Below are 15,530 nucleotides of genomic sequence, written 5' to 3'. Positions count from 1 at the left end.
GGGTTAAATTTGCGAACAAGAAATGAACTCACAAAATTTTATTTCGTTGTTGTTTTCATCATTATTCATTACTGTGGCATTTACAAGCACAACCTTGCCTTCACATATAAACGTATATTGACATAAAGAAGGAAAATAAAAAAAAAGCTGTATAATTGACTGACATTAATCCAAACGATTTTTTTCTTCAAAATATCAGATATACAGCTCATGTATTGAGAGTCGGTTCTTCGACCTTTGCTATTCACCTTCTTTCGAACCACCAAACTCTAAAACGTTTTAAGTAAATTTACAGAAGCCATTAAATCCATAGAATTAACCGTCATCATCGAATGACATATTTCAACTTGAAAACTAGCAGAAACTGGCTTATTTTCAGGCCAACGAGACCTTCGCCGCCGTAGCGAGGCAGAGAGCGGCGCTGAGGAGGCTGCGCGATGGCACTCATGACCTCACTTCGCTCAACTTCAAGGCTGAGGATCTCCAGGTATCGCGGTGATGTTGTAGGATCTCTCTTTAAACTCTTTCTCATCTGCCTTTATTCTTTATTTGTTATTTTGTGTTTGTGTTCGCTGTCCTTTTTTCTCTTTATTTACTCTTTTTCTTGTTCATTTCATCTTCTATCCTTTTTGTCTCCCGTTTCGATTTTTTGCTTAATCTTCCATTCCTCTTCATCATTTTTTTTCTTATTTTTTCTGCTTTCTTTTATTTATTTGTTCTCCAGTTTCTTCGTTTTCTTTTCTCCCGTTTTCTCTCTGCTTTAACTTCCCCTCTCTGGCTTCATTTCTTTTTCATTTTCCCTTCGCAAATATCTTAATTACTCGAATCTATGCATTAATTAATATGCCACGTCATGAAACCAGGTAGAGAGGGATTCCTGTACAAACCAAGAGAGATTCCTGTATTGAGGATGCCTGTTATAAAGGTAGGGGCGTTTCTGGACAAGGATAGAGAAGTACGTTGCTCTATAAAGAAAGAGGGATGGAATAGATAAGGAAAGGAGGATGCCTGTATGAATAGCGAGGGATTCCTGTATAAGGAAAGAAGGAAGAAATTAGGAAGTTTGTATACGGAAAAGGGAGTGACTATAAAGAAGTAAGGGTATAGGAGAAGAGGAATATGTGTGCAAAGAAGGAATGATGTCTGTAAAAGGGGGAATTTCTATAAAAGGAAAGAAACGTGAATGTAAATGGAAAGAAAATGACAGTATAAGGAAAGTAAAAATTACTGTATTAGGGAAGAAAGGTCACTGTATAAGGAAAGAGGGCTTCATATTTAAAAAAAACAAGGGATGACTTTCATAATCTCTCGACAGAAACTGGAGGAGGCGCTGACGATGCCTTGGGTGAAGGGCATGATGGAGCAGTTCCTTCCGGAGGCCTTGGTCCTCCCTGCTGACGGCGACCTCGACGAAGCCGCCCCTCGCCTCCAGGACGCCATCAACTTGGTGTCGGTCAGTTCTGGGTCCTTGGGTCCTTTCGCTTCATGATTTTTGTATTGTTTGTGTACGGGTCTGCCAGTCGTTTCTCTTCTGTTGTTCGAATTCTCTCTCTCTCTCTCTCTCTCTCTCTCTCTCTCACTCTCTCTCTCTCTCTCTCTCTCTCTCTCTCTCTCTCTCTCTCTCTCTCTCTCTCTCACTCTCACTCTCACTCTCACTCTCACTCTCACTCTCACTCTCACTCTCACTCTCACTCTCACTCTCACTCTCACTCTCCCTCTCACTCTCTCTCTCTAACACTCTCCCTCTCACACTCTCTTTCTCTAACACTCTCCCTTTCACTCTCTCTATCTCTAACCCTCTCCCTTTCACTCTCTCTATCTCTAACACTCTCCCTTTCACTCTCTCTCTCTCTCCCTTTCACTCTCTCTCTCTCTCCCTTTCACTCTCTCTCTCTCTCCCTCTCACTCTCTCTCTCTCTCCCTCTCACTCTCTCTCTCTCTCCCTCCCTCCCTCCCTCCCTAACATGACCTTTATCACACAGCTCATCTTACCAGCACTGACCTTAGCCTTCCCTCTGCCGACAGGAGTTCCCTGATATTCTGGACGTCGGGGAGAGGCTCATGGCCTGCATGAATCTGCAGAGGTTCCAGGCCGTTGCTACCGAAGAGGACATGCTGAGGGAAGCCAACTTAGTGGTCGACACGTACGGGTTCCTTGCGGGTGAGGAAACCGGGTAGCTTCAAGTGCATTTAAAGTAACGTATTTGAAGGCATATAAGACGCACGGGCATATTAGACGCATGCCATGTTCAGGGGGAAAAGGCTTTGGTTATTAGATCCGGGATGATTTTTGAGCCATTATGAGTCCGTATTATGTCCTTTCGATGTCATTTGGAGATGCAACTGATTACTTCGCATCCCTGATTCATTTGATTATTCACTTATTTTAATTCATTAATCTTATTAATTTCTCTATCTATCTGCAGATTTACTTATTGATTTACCTATTCACTGATTCATCACTTGTACTTTAGGCGTCGTGTTCGAAGGCGTAGGAAAGACGGGAGACACCGTGAAGACTGTTCCGGCAAAGCTCAAGTACGCCATAAGAGTCGACTACGAGAAAACCCCGTCTACGTTCAACTTGGGGCCACGGTGAGCATATAGAGCCACATCCTCGCGTTAACCACTCAAAATGCACGCAGTCCCGATCTAATCCTTATAGCGCCATCTAACGAAGCGAGTTCATTTCACCGACAGGTACTGGCGACCAGGACCTTATTCCAACATGGCGGTGCACATGCGGTACCACCAGGGATTCCTTCTGCTGCAGGAGATGATGGACAGCGCCATCCTCAGACTGCAGTACTGGACCAACAACCCTCAGGACGCAGAGTCGGTGCCAAGGGCGAAGAGGCAGGCGACAGCGAAGGGCGTGAGCGACGCGGAGAAGGACATGTTGCTTAACCTCCCTGTGTATACTAAACAGCAGCCGTACCCCTGCTACGAGAAGGATGAGTTAGTATCGAGCAGAGTCCTTTGGGGCGAAAATAGAAGAGAGGTGTAAATGAGAACGAAAAACTTCACGGAGCGAGAGATTTATTTGATCTGATTCGATTAAATGTTTATCTGGAATAGAGGTGTGATTAAACGCATCTAATACACCATTTTGTGTTTCGAGGTTATTCATTCTCATTCGTACCTTGTCCTACATGAATTAGTACTCTTGTATCTAAGCACGCCTTGACTTTCGTTCATATAACCCTCAGGAAAGTGGTAGAGATAAGAAGCTTAGTATCTAACGTTCAGAAACCCCAATTAAAATGCATAAAGTAGGAAGTTTAGAATGATGAAATGAAAGATGAAATGCACACGCCTTCTTCGTCTCCACCTGCCAGGTTCCTCGTGATGATGAACGAGTCGCCAGTGATGAGCCTCGTCTTTTCCTTCGTGGTGTTCACCGTCTACGTCGTGTTCCTGATCCGACACCTCATCCAGGAACGGCAGTCCAGGAACAAACAGGTAGATGAGTGGTTTAAGGAGATTTTCTCGCTGATGGCATCCTAAACTCACATATTCCTTCCTACGGCTCCCTTTTCTTTAGCCCCCAAGACCTTGCCTCACGCGAATTCACCTTCGCAGCAAAGGGCATCTACTTCTGTTCCGTGAATTACTGGAGCTCGAAACAAAATCAAGGCAGGTCATACGTGTGTTCAGATGTCAAACAAATAATTACCAGATGAAGGAGAGTTGACTTTTAAAACTCAAAAGCAAAATTCATAATTATACATATATATACATGTCCTGGCAACTGCTTAAGGTCTCCGTAGGTGAAAGATCTCATAAACATACTAAGACACTCCCCCCCTCAAAAATGAATTAATAAACTGATGAATATATAGATGGATAGATAGATAAATTAATAAATATAGATAGATAGACACAGACAGATAGATAGATAGATGAAAAGATAGATAGATGAATAGATATGTAGTTAAATTTATTCATATATGAATGAATAGATCAACAAGTAAGTAGATGAATAAATAAGTAAAATGCAATAAGATGAAAAGGAAAAGAAAAGAAAATAGAAATAGGGAAATAAAACAAACAAAAAATAGATAAACGAATGAATAGATAGTTCAGTTGATATAAGATAAATAAATTGATTGATGAATAAGTAATTAGATGAAATAAGATAAAATGAAATAATGCTAACACTTATAACTTCCCTCGATTTGCAGTTATAGATAGAGAAATATATATATAGATAAGACAATTGGAATTGTAGATCAACCAATAAATAAACTAGTAAACAGACAAACGCATGAATAGACAAATAAGTTAATAGATAGATAAATGAAGAAAATAGATGAAATAAAAGGATAATGTGAACTTCCCTCGACCTGCAGGTATAGACAGAGAGAGATATTTATAGATAGATTGATGAAATAGATCATTGAAGCCCCCCAATCCCTTGCTCGTGGGGGGGGGGGTTAGACCCATTCCTAGGACCTCCGCCCTCAACTCGACTAATTATGCACGGTCTTTTCTTCTCCGCCTTTCATTTTCTTTCTTTTCTTCATCCCCTTCTTCTGTCCACATCCTAAAGTGTTGGGGCCGTGCTGAAAGGATGAATGGCTGCCTCTGTGTCAGTCCTGAACGGCCTTTCTGCTCCCGTTTGCTCTTCCTCTCTCTACCCCTTTTCACTACTATACTAACCCACAGTATTGTACAACCTTTGACATCGAGCATATTTTGTCCTAACCGTTAACTCATTTTGAACCTCTTCGACACAGTATTTTATCATAGTGCTCATGTCGTTCGCATTTATTTGCCATGAACAACTCTGGGAATCCACAAATATCTCCTTATGAACTAAAAAAAGTACTTTCTTACTCGGGGACTTCTCCCTCATGTATCACTCTATATTTAGAATATGACGCTAGTGGCCTTTAGATGTTGACACGGCAGAAAATGTTCAATGGGTAAATAATTGAATAAGCAAACAGACAAACAAACAAACAAATATATGAATAGATAGATAAATAAAATAAAATAGATAAGAACCACCTTCTCAACTTCCCCCCTCGTACCTAGGTGCAGGAGGTGATGGGACTGAGAACGTGGGTGGACCTGCTCGCCTGGCTGTTCTTCTCGCTGCTCCTGCTGGTGGTGATCCTGCTGGCCCTGGCGCTGCTGATCAAGTTCGGAAACCTCCAACCCAAAGCAGAGTTCGGCGTCCTGCTCGCCTTCCTGCTGAGCTACGGGCTTAGCATTGTGTCCTTCTGGTGAGCTGTGCCTTCGGGATGGGTGCCAGGTTCAGAGCGACTGGAATGGGTGCCAGGTTCTGAGTAACTGGAATGAGTGTCGTGGTTTTCAATAGGTGCCAGGTTCTGAGTGACTGGAATGGGTGCCAGGTTCTGAGTAACTGGAATGAGTGTCGTGGTTTTTAATAGGTGCCAGGGTCTGAGCGACTGGAATGGGTGCCAGGAGCGATTGGAATGAGTGTCGGGGTCTGACGCGCGCGCTTGTGTGTGTATGTGTGCGTGTGTGTTTGTGTGTCGATCGATAGGTTTACAGATAGACACAGGTATCTTTATACAAGTATAGAAATTATATATATTTTGTATATGTGTGTGGATGACATACATAACATGACAGACAAAGACATGTGGATATATCAGCGACCCGCACACGAACTAACGACACGCCCCTATCCGCCTCAGCTACCTGGTGTCCTGCGTCGTCCCCGGGGCCATCCTGGGCGTGTTTGTGGGCGTGATGGCTCTCCTGGTGTTCAACGTCCCCTTCATCAGCATCTCCGTCGTGCAGGCCCACACGCCCCTGTACACCATCCTCGTCTCGGTGGGTGGGTGGGAGAGGGGAAAGGAGTGGAGGAAGGGGGGAATGGAGGGGAGGAGGAGGGGAAGGGAGGGGAGGAGGAGGGGAAGGGAGGGGGAGGAGCAGGAGGAGGGAAAGGGAGGGGAGGAGGAGGAGAAAGAGGGGAGGAGGAGGGGATGGGAGGGGAGGAGGAGGGGAAGGGAGGGGAGGAGGAGGGGATGGGAGGGGAGGAGGAGGGGAAGGGAGGGGAGGAGGAGGGGAAGGGAGGGGAGGAGGAAGGGAAGGGAGGGGAAAGGAGGGAAGGAGGAGGGGAAGGGGTAGGCGGTGGGGAGAGGGGTAGGAGTAGAGGGCTAGGGGAGGGGGAGGGGAGAAGGGGGGATGGGCTAGAGTATAGGAGGTGGAGGATAGGAGAGAAGAAGGGTAGGGGAAGGGTGGGTTTGTAGGTGGTTCAGGAGAGGAGAGGGGAAGGGGAGGAGGTGGAAGTGGAGCAGAAGAGGAAGAAAGAGGAGAGGGGGAGCAGGAGGAAGAGAAGAAATGGGAAAATGCAGGAAAGCGGAATAAGCAAAGAGGAAAGAAGGAACTGAAGAACACTCAGAAGGGAAGGGAAGGATAAAGGATAAAATTGGGGGAAGAAGAGTATAGCCGAGAGAACTGAATAGAGAGCGAAGGGAGGAGAGAAAGGACCAAAAAAGAGTACATAAATAACATGAAGAAAGTAATATTCTTAGATTGTTCTCTTTCAAATCATTAAGGTAACGAACATTAACCATATCACAAAACACACCATACGCATCAAACTCATTATAGGCATGCTCCTTTGCAGTCTTTGTTACCTCCAACGGCCTTTGGCTTCGGCTTCCGCGTCATCTGCCAATACGAACTACTTCAAATCGGAGCGACATTTGGCAACCTGTGGACGCCGCCACTCAGAGGTGAGCAGGGATCGGGACGAGGGATGGATGAGCTAATCATAAAGTTAATTCTGGAATAATGCGATGATCAGCGATTTCATAGGAAGCGATAAGATTGAGGTTGAATTAATAAAACATACTCTTACTTGACAAGACTGATTCAGAACTGATATAAGATACTGGACTGATGAGAATAAGTTGTGGTCCGAAGACATGAAATGAACTCTTAATTGGTAAGAATAATGAGAATAAATAAGAATTAACAAGATAAACTTTGTGATGGACTTTGACGATTAAACCTTGAGCTTTGATGTCAGCGATTAGTGTTATGTACTTTAAAGGTAGAAATATATAAAACGGACTTGGAGATTCATAAAATAAACCTTGAGATTTATAAAATGAACTTTGATCTTTGACACCATACTGTAAATGAAGCAGATGAACTTTGATGTTAGAGATTCATAAGACATACTAATACGTCATAGTATTTGAAGATGAAGTGTGACGTCATAGGTCAGGCAAACTATTCTCTCCTTTTAAACTAACATAATACTTTTTTTTTTAATCTCAGACACAGATATGACGCTGGGACTGGCCATTGTGATGCTGCTGGCGGACACGCTCATCTCCTTCGTGCTGGCCGTCGTCATTTCCATCCTGAAGAACGGTAAGGGTGATGGTCGTTTGGTGTGAAATGTAGCGAGAGGAAAACTAAGTGTTCAGTATTTATACATAAAATATCGAGAGACTTTCTTAAAAACTTATCTTATTTTTATAGTTTATGGTGCGAAGTGCAATGAGAAGTGCAGAGAGATAACGAAGTGATCAGTATTTATATATAAAATGTTGAGAGAAATTCTGAAAAATTAAATTTTTTGTTGTAGTTTTTGTGATGTGAAATGCAGTAAGAAGTACAGAGCGAAATTTAAGTGTTCAGTGTTTATAGATAAAATGTCGAGAGGAATGTATAAAGGAGATCGTATTGTTGTAGTTTCATGTGTCATGTACTAGAAAAAATGTTGAAGGGACAATTATACGTATATTAATGTTTTATTTCATTAATATACGTTTGTAGTCTAGGTTATATGAAATACTCTAAAAAATATGTATAGAAAGGGAGCTTATGAATGTTTCCAATGAGTTAGTATTATGTTTTTTTCATAATTCAATGATACGAAATAGGAGACATATAAACATTTATAATTTGATTTGCACAACATGCTGATGAACATAGTGTAGATAACTTTGCTGTATTAATATATCTGTTTAGTAATTTGAGCATCGCATTGTGAGAAAACTATTACCGAACAAAACTTGTACTTATTTATGTCATATTTTTTCATCAAAATGATAAATCACAGATAGATAAATGTAACAAATGAAATACACAGATAATTTCCATGCCAATCACTAGGGAAAAATGGCATATGAAAATGACATTGCAATCTAACAGCTGATTGGAAAACGTTGGAGAAATAGAAGGAATTAAGTGTTATTATTATTTGCATTATTTTTACAATTATTGTCATTATCGTCATCACGTCCTTCGTGCGAATAGGATTATGATTATCACTGTTATTATCAGAGCTATTTTCAATGCCGCCATAATTTTTACTGTCATCATTATTTTTAATGTTGTTAGTATCATTTTGTTATTATTATTATTGTTATGATTATCATTATTATTATCATATTAGTATTATAATTATTGTAATAGATATTATTAATGTTAGTTCAATTATTGATAGTACTATCATTATTGCCATTATTTTTTTTATTGTTATTACCATCATCATCAATCATCATCATTATTATCATTATTGTGCTTATTTTCGTTATCATTCCCAGTTACATACACATTTATATTCACCTGTTTGTTTAAGCAAGCAAGGAAGCAAGCAAGCAGGCACCCCGCGATTCATCCCCGAGTTTGGCACTTTGCAGGCACTCTCCGGGCCCTGGCGACGGGGGGGCGGCCGCCGCTGCTGCACCAGGCCTCCTTCTCGGACAAGGCCTCCCTCAAGCGCTCCAACGATTTCACTTTCAACATCTTCCATGGTAGATCGTGGCGGGAGAGGCATCGTGGTTCTGGTGTTTGTTTTTTTCGCTCTCTGTCTTTGTTTCTGTCTCTGTCTCTCTCTTCTCTCTCTTCTCTTCTCTTTCCTCTTCTCTTTCCTCTCTTCTCTTCTCTCTCTCTCCTCTCCTCTCTCTCTCCTCTCTCGCTCCTCTCTCTCTTCCTCTCTCTCTTCCTCTCTCTCTCTCTCTCTCTCTCTCTCTCTCTCTCTCCTCTCTCTCTCTCTCTCTCTCTCTCTCTCTCCTCTCTCTCTCTCTCTCTCTCTCTCTCTCTCTCTCTCTCTCTCTCTCTCTCTCTCTCTCTCTCTCTCTCTCTCTCTCTCTCTCTCTCTCTCTCTCTCTCTCTCTCTCTCTCTCTCTCTCTCTCTCTCTCTCTCTCTCTCTCTCTCTCTCTCTCTCTCTCCCCCTCTCTCTTTCTTATTAATCTTTAGCTTGCGTGATTGGACGTCTAACATGGTCGCCGCATGTCAGTAGTGTTTGGCTGTGATTCGTGCATGAGTCTGTAACTCTAACATTTGCCTGTTACAGAACGGACGCGACTGCAAGGATACTAACATCTGTACTACTTAGATAAAAGCGTAACTGCATTCAAGTGTCCTGTGTTCAGGAAAAAGCTTTTCTAACCCAACTAACTCTCTCTGCTTTCCTGCTAGCCTCCTGCTGTAACTGCTCGCGAAGCAGGGTGGCACCAGCTGATACTGAACCGGGCCTTAAGAAAAGTAAGAATTGGTGTTTGGACGGTATGTTACGCAGTGCTCGTCCCTTTTGTGTGGTATCTACACCAGCTTATATGACCACTTGTTCTTTTTGTTTTCAAAATCTAAAGGTTCATACTATTTGGATTTATATTTTGAGTACGATCAGTCAAGGGCTCTCCACTCCCTACAAAATCTAAATCTAAATATCCGACTAGGATGAATAGCAATGTTTTAGTACAGTAGTGTTGTTTTGGTCTCCCTCATGATATGACATGTAATTAGTATTTTTAACACAAGTGATGAATATACATAAAGAATGAACTCAGGTGTTTTTTATACCCCCCCCCCCCTCTTGTTTAGACACGAGTTTTCCTATCAGCAAGAAGCGGTGGAACGAACCCTCGCGAACGAAAGCAGAAGTAAATCGTGACCTTCCTTGTCTTCCTGCAGAGGACACAGTCCATCCCCTGGACGTCGACCCCGGCCTCAAGCAGAGCTTCAAGAAGGGCCTCAGCATCGTGGGTCTCCGGAGGATCTACGAGAACCGCGGCGCCTCCAAGGTGGCCGTCGACAACCTCAACCTCGAGCTGTACGAGGGCCAGATCATGGCACTCCTCGGCCACAACGGCGCCGGAAAAACAACTGTCATGTGAGTTCCATGCGATCGTTTTTGTCCCTTGAACGCTTCTCTTGTACTTTGATTGTGAATGATATCTATATGATCATATTTATAGAAATATAAAAAAAAGGGAAGCAGTAGCTTCTTCGTTCCCGTGAGCCCGAACGCATGCCCAACGCAGCCGTTCCTCCTCGGCAGCTCCATGATCACCCGGGAGCTGCGCCAAACCGCGGGCAACATCTCGGTCTACGGCCACGACATCCGCACCTCCTGGGACAAGGCGAGGAAGCTGATGGGAATGTGTCCCCAGAAGGCCGTCCTCTTCCCGCTCATGACGGTGCGGGAGACGCTCGCCTATTACACCCGGCTGAAGGGCACCGCAGCCGACCAGACCGACGCGGAAGTCAACTCGTGAGTCATTCGGGTCTCCTGATCACGCGGGGGAATGTGCGAGAGAGAGCTTGATTCGTAAACGTGTGTGCAAGACGTAAATTAATTGGATTGAAGCATTGAGGGAAATATTTAGCCGTTGCGTTTCGAGAGACTGAGACATTGATCCACACATTCTTTCCTTTAGACGCCTGATGAGGAGTTCACTGGTCGCTTATTATCGCGGCCGCACTTTTCTCCATTTTTTGTGTAAACCTAACCATGTTTGTGTTAAAAAAGACAAATATCTATTCAACCCGCCTCCATTCCCCCCTCTGTCGCAGGACGCTCATCAACATGGGCTTGTACGACCACCGCGACCACCTCGGGCGCCAGCTGTCGGAAGGGCTTCGTCGGCGGCTGTGCATGTCCATCGCCTTCGTCGGGGGGTCCAAGCTGGTCATCCTGGACGAGCCGACGTCGGGGGTCGACCCGGCGGCGAGGGCGGCCATGTGGGAGGTCAGCAAGGAGGGAGAAAAACGTTTTCTTTTGCGCTTATATATATTCATCTCGCACGTTATTATTATTATTATTTTTTTTTTTTTTGCGTAGTTTTGGTTGTAGTAGATGTAGTTTAGGTAAGTGAGAGGTCAGGAAAGTTGTCTTTTTTACTGAGAAATCTATGTTTACCTATATTTCCTTTGATTATCGTAACCGTTCGCGTAAGACGTAACTTATCTCATTTACGTGACAGCCTAAGGAGAAGAAAAACATACCAAAGATGTACGTTTATCTCAGATACACTAAACGCAAGTTCATGATGCCACGTGATGTATTTCCGCAGGTGATCAGCAACCACCGCAGCGGGAGAACCATTTTGCTCACCACACACCACCTGGACGAGGCCGAGACCCTGGCTGACCGCGTGGCCATCTTGCATCAGGTCGGTTCCTGTGGGCTTTGATAGTTTATAAGCTGTCATTTGGTCCTGTTAGTTAGAAGTGTAGGAATTGTTATTACGAGATAAACATTTTATTATTTTGTGATTGTCCCATAATTCAAACTATCGAAATATAAACTACAATAGCGTGTAGTCAGAGAAAACGTATTTATTATTATTTTTTTCTTTCAGGGGAGACTCCTGTGTGTCGGGTCGCCCCTCGCCCTCAAGTCCGAGTATGGGTCCGGCTACAGCATCACGCTCAGCAACAGGCGTGTCTACGACGAGACGGAGGACGGGCAGTACAAGGGAAAGCATGGCAAGGACGGGTCTTTCCTGCCGCTGGACGTCTCCTTCCAGTGTGAGTGGGAGCGAATGTTGAGCGTTCGTGGGCGTGAATGTGGGTTGGGCTTGGTAATATAGGGATCAAACTCTTTTTTTGTGGTGAGATCGAAACTAACTTTGTTTTGAGTATAACGGAATGGAGCTATTAAGATTTAGGATACGTTATTCAGCGTTATTCATCGTGAGATTCGGTAGTGAAATATCTTTTTCTTCCCTTTTCCAGTTGCGAAGACCGACGCTGTGCTCGAACTGGTGAAGAGGTACGCTCCGAACGCTCGCCTCCTGGAAGCTGTCAACGGCGAGGTGACTTACTCGATCCCCATGACGGACGGCCAAGGCAACGAGAGCAGGTAATCTCACTGCTTCAGGACCAGATATATACACATACACATAGACACACGCATGCTCGAAAACGCACACATGCACACGCACGCACGCACACTTGCTCAAAGACATGCACACACACAGACATGCACACATGCACACACACATGCACACACACACATGCACACACACATGCACACACACACATGCACACACACACACACACACACACACACACACACACACACACACACACACACACACACACACACACACACACACACACACACACACACACACACACACACACACACACATACACTCACACACACGCACACTCATAGACTCGCACACGCACACGTCCGAAGCAGGTGAATGTCAGTGTCCTCCGGCCCCTCCAAAGGTCTCCTTCGGAATGGCGTAGAGTTTGGTTGGCGTCTCGGCGTGGTGAGCCTAAAGATGCTTAATTAGTTGTAAAAAAAATAAATCACAAGCAATAAGATGTCGCCTTTGAAATATGATATTTTTCTCTCTAACTTCGGAATTCCCAAGTCCCCCCTTCCCTCAGTGTCATAAGTAAGCTTATTTTGCTTATTTACTTTAAGCGAACATTTTGGTGTATTTGAGAGAGCTCCTTCTGACCGCAGGTTGCCCGAGCTGTTGGGCGAGCTGGAGGGCAAGTTGGAGGAGCTGGGGTTCGTGTCCATGGAGATCCGACCCACCAGCCTCGAGGACGTCATCATCGCCCTCAACGCCATCAACGCCATCGAGTCCGAGAGTCTGGCGCAGTCCAAGGTGTCCCTCGAGGACGAGCCCCAGAGTGAGTGCGGAACACAGGCGACGCGGAGAAGCTTGGGTGCAGACACACTCTCACACACATACACGTTCAGGCACACGAGTGCACGTACACATACACACACACAGACACATACACACAGACACAAGCACACGCATACACACACAGAGACACACCCCCCACACACACACAGCGAAAAGTAACACAGAAGTCGCATGCTCAACTGTCTTCTTGATGATATAAAAACTAAATTTCGTAAATTCCAAGTTTTCCCAATTACTGATAACTCGGAGTCAGATAACGTTGTTCATTAGCCAGAACGGCCGATTTATGCTGAATTTAAATGCTGAATTTAATTTGCAAAGACGCGAATCTTAATCTGTCACTATAGCCTATATGTTGGCGTGTCTTAATTGCCTCTGTCAAGTTATAAATTAGCGCATTTTGCTTTCAAATTTTCGGAATACCTTTTACCATCGGGTTGCACTTTTTACCTAGCACAACACGCCTTCGATTCTGCAGAGTTTACAAGGGCTTGGCTAGATTTGATACGGAAGCAACATTATGTCACTGGTTTTTTAGTAGATACTAAGCTTCTGTTCTAGGGAAAAGATTACTTCAAGGAAAATTTTTAAGATACTGCTCTATAAATGTTATTCTTTTGGTAGAAAATATGCCTAACGTCTGTCATAATGATCACGAATCAGCGACATGGAAGCGGCCTTTTAGTAGTCTTCCACTCATGAACGTGGTGTTTATTTTGGTCAGCTTTTTGGGTGGAAGACCTGATGTTTATAGACCGTGGAATAGGTTAGAGAGAGACCGTAATCTAACGAAAGTGGCCTTGCAGAAGAGGAGGACCTGCGGGACCTGTTCAACTTCCGGCCTCTGGCTCCTCGCACCGGCGTCAGGCTCTCCTTCCAGCGGCTCCTGGCTCTCCTGCTCAAGCGCCTCCTGCACCACGGCCGGGACTGGGTCTTCTACATCCAGGTAAGGCTCTCAGCGGGAAAACACTACTGCGTCAATAGCAGATTTTTCTCTATACACAAGCTGTGGCTGTAGTATGAAGTGTAATAAAACGCAAACTATATATTTTTTTCTCTTTTTTGATAATATAATAAGAGACTGGATGTAGATTCTCATCCTTGATCACGTCTCCAGATGTTTGTGTTGCCGTTGGTGTTCATCTGCCTGGCCATGCTGGGGTCCTGGTGCCGACCTGCCTTCGAGGGCACCGCGCCCCTGGAAATGAGTCCACACATATACTCTGCGCCATCCACCTCCTTCGTCAGGTGCGTTGCCTGGCGATGGCCTCTGATGTCCTCTCGTGGAAATCGCCAACGTACTTTTTTCCATAACAGTTTTATATTTATTTAGAGAATGCTAAAATGCCGCGTCTCCTCAGGCAACTGGACCCGACCTTCGAGCCCCTGGCAGAGGAGTTCCTTCGGCTGACCCTGGGCGCCAGCAGCAGCAGCAGCACGGGGCAGTGGTCCGCCTGCCCTCCCAGCGTGGCCAACGCCAGCCTTGGTGTGCCGCACTGTAATATATCAGGCGATGTAAGGAGATAGCGCTGAGTGTGTTTTTTTTAACTTATAGTAGGAGCAGTGAACTGTACATTCTAAGCATATTTATATTTACATGTGTGTGTGTGTTTGTGTGTGTGTGTGTGTTTGTATGTGTATTTGTGTTTGTGTATGCGTGCATGTGTGTGTGCTTATTTGTTACATTAATGAGTGAGGTACCATCAGTCTACAGTAACGTGCTGCAGATGATCATCATCTCAAGAACTTCGGTGAGAGTTTCCACACACTGTGGCGCAAATACGACCTAAATAGCGGAACACCTGCCAGGGACAGAATAAGAATAAAAATGCGGTTCATTCAATCAGTAATTATATCCTTGTTTCCATCATGATATGAAGCAGTCATTGTGCATAGCCCATTTTCCTCCCGCAGAGCACGCAGTCCCTGTGCAGATGCGAGGATGACGTGTGTTCCGTGGACGTCACCAACCAGCCCAGCCTCAACGACTGGATCTTAGGAACACGATATAAACATGTCCAGAACAGGTGAAGGACCTGTTTGTGTTTATATATATATAACCATGATGAATTACATATGGAATCCTACAAATTCTTCAATTGTTGACAGCATAGACTAATTGACTAGAAAGGTGATAATTAGATGGGTGATTCCAACTCGTCGTGATTTGATCAAGTGAAAGAAATATTGAAGTTCCTGTATCCCGACGTCACAATATAAAATAGCAGACTGGTAATACAAGGAATACGACCTACCAATTTAAAGACATACCATATAATTGGATCTTTACCTTTCTTAGAACGTTATAAGTACATCATAAGTATAAATCCACACCCTGACCTTTCACCTCCGTCCCTTTCAGATACGGAGGTCTGAGCCTGGGCGTGGAGGACCCCCGCTCCCCCACCAGCAGCCCCGGAGTCACGGTGTGGTACGACAACTCCGGCTATCACGCCCTCCCCGCCTACCTCAACGCCCTCACGAACGCCCGCCTCAGCAGACTTCTCGGGGACCAGTACAAGGTCACCACCATCAACAACCCGGTCAAGTTCTCCAAATACGGCTTGAACAGCATCTCACTGTGCGTCGTTTTTACATTTTCCTTCTGATAATTTTCTTTGATGAAC

General features: G+C 44.5%; 1 protein-coding gene across 3 annotated transcripts in view; it reads left to right on the top strand.

The window, feature by feature from the left end:
* Positions 1-15,530, top strand: part of LOC113801922 (uncharacterized) — a 118,213-nt gene that overhangs the window by 90,881 nt on the left and 11,802 nt on the right. For 2 of the 3 annotated variants that reach the window (XM_070115670.1, XM_070115669.1), the window contains exons 56-78: positions 380-487; positions 1,316-1,453; positions 2,026-2,161; positions 2,475-2,595; positions 2,701-2,958; positions 3,339-3,462; positions 5,041-5,231; positions 5,670-5,808; positions 6,608-6,716; positions 7,267-7,362; positions 8,640-8,753; positions 9,917-10,115; positions 10,284-10,496; positions 10,799-10,973; positions 11,299-11,397; positions 11,587-11,755; positions 11,963-12,089; positions 12,711-12,883; positions 13,710-13,849; positions 14,021-14,151; positions 14,265-14,418; positions 14,818-14,930; positions 15,266-15,484. In XM_070115670.1, coding sequence (XP_069971771.1) covers positions 380-487; positions 1,316-1,453; positions 2,026-2,161; positions 2,475-2,595; positions 2,701-2,958; positions 3,339-3,462; positions 5,041-5,231; positions 5,670-5,808; positions 6,608-6,716; positions 7,267-7,362; positions 8,640-8,753; positions 9,917-10,115; positions 10,284-10,496; positions 10,799-10,973; positions 11,299-11,397; positions 11,587-11,755; positions 11,963-12,089; positions 12,711-12,883; positions 13,710-13,849; positions 14,021-14,151; positions 14,265-14,418; positions 14,818-14,930; positions 15,266-15,484 — 3,446 coding nt within the window. Of the gene's footprint in view, positions 1-379; positions 488-1,315; positions 1,454-2,025; positions 2,162-2,474; positions 2,596-2,700; positions 2,959-3,338; positions 3,463-5,040; positions 5,232-5,669; positions 5,809-6,607; positions 6,717-7,266; positions 7,363-8,639; positions 8,754-9,421; positions 9,488-9,916; positions 10,116-10,283; positions 10,497-10,798; positions 10,974-11,298; positions 11,398-11,586; positions 11,756-11,962; positions 12,090-12,710; positions 12,884-13,709; positions 13,850-14,020; positions 14,152-14,264; positions 14,419-14,817; positions 14,931-15,265; positions 15,485-15,530 lie in introns of all 3 variants that reach the window. The other variant, XM_070115671.1, reaches the window with a different exon arrangement.

This window comes from Penaeus vannamei, chromosome 37, assembly GCF_042767895.1.
Source record: "Penaeus vannamei isolate JL-2024 chromosome 37, ASM4276789v1, whole genome shotgun sequence".
NCBI lineage: Eukaryota > Metazoa > Arthropoda > Malacostraca > Decapoda > Penaeidae > Penaeus > Penaeus vannamei.
Note: the sequence above shows the minus strand (reverse complement) of the source record. Positions and strands in the feature narration are given on the sequence as shown.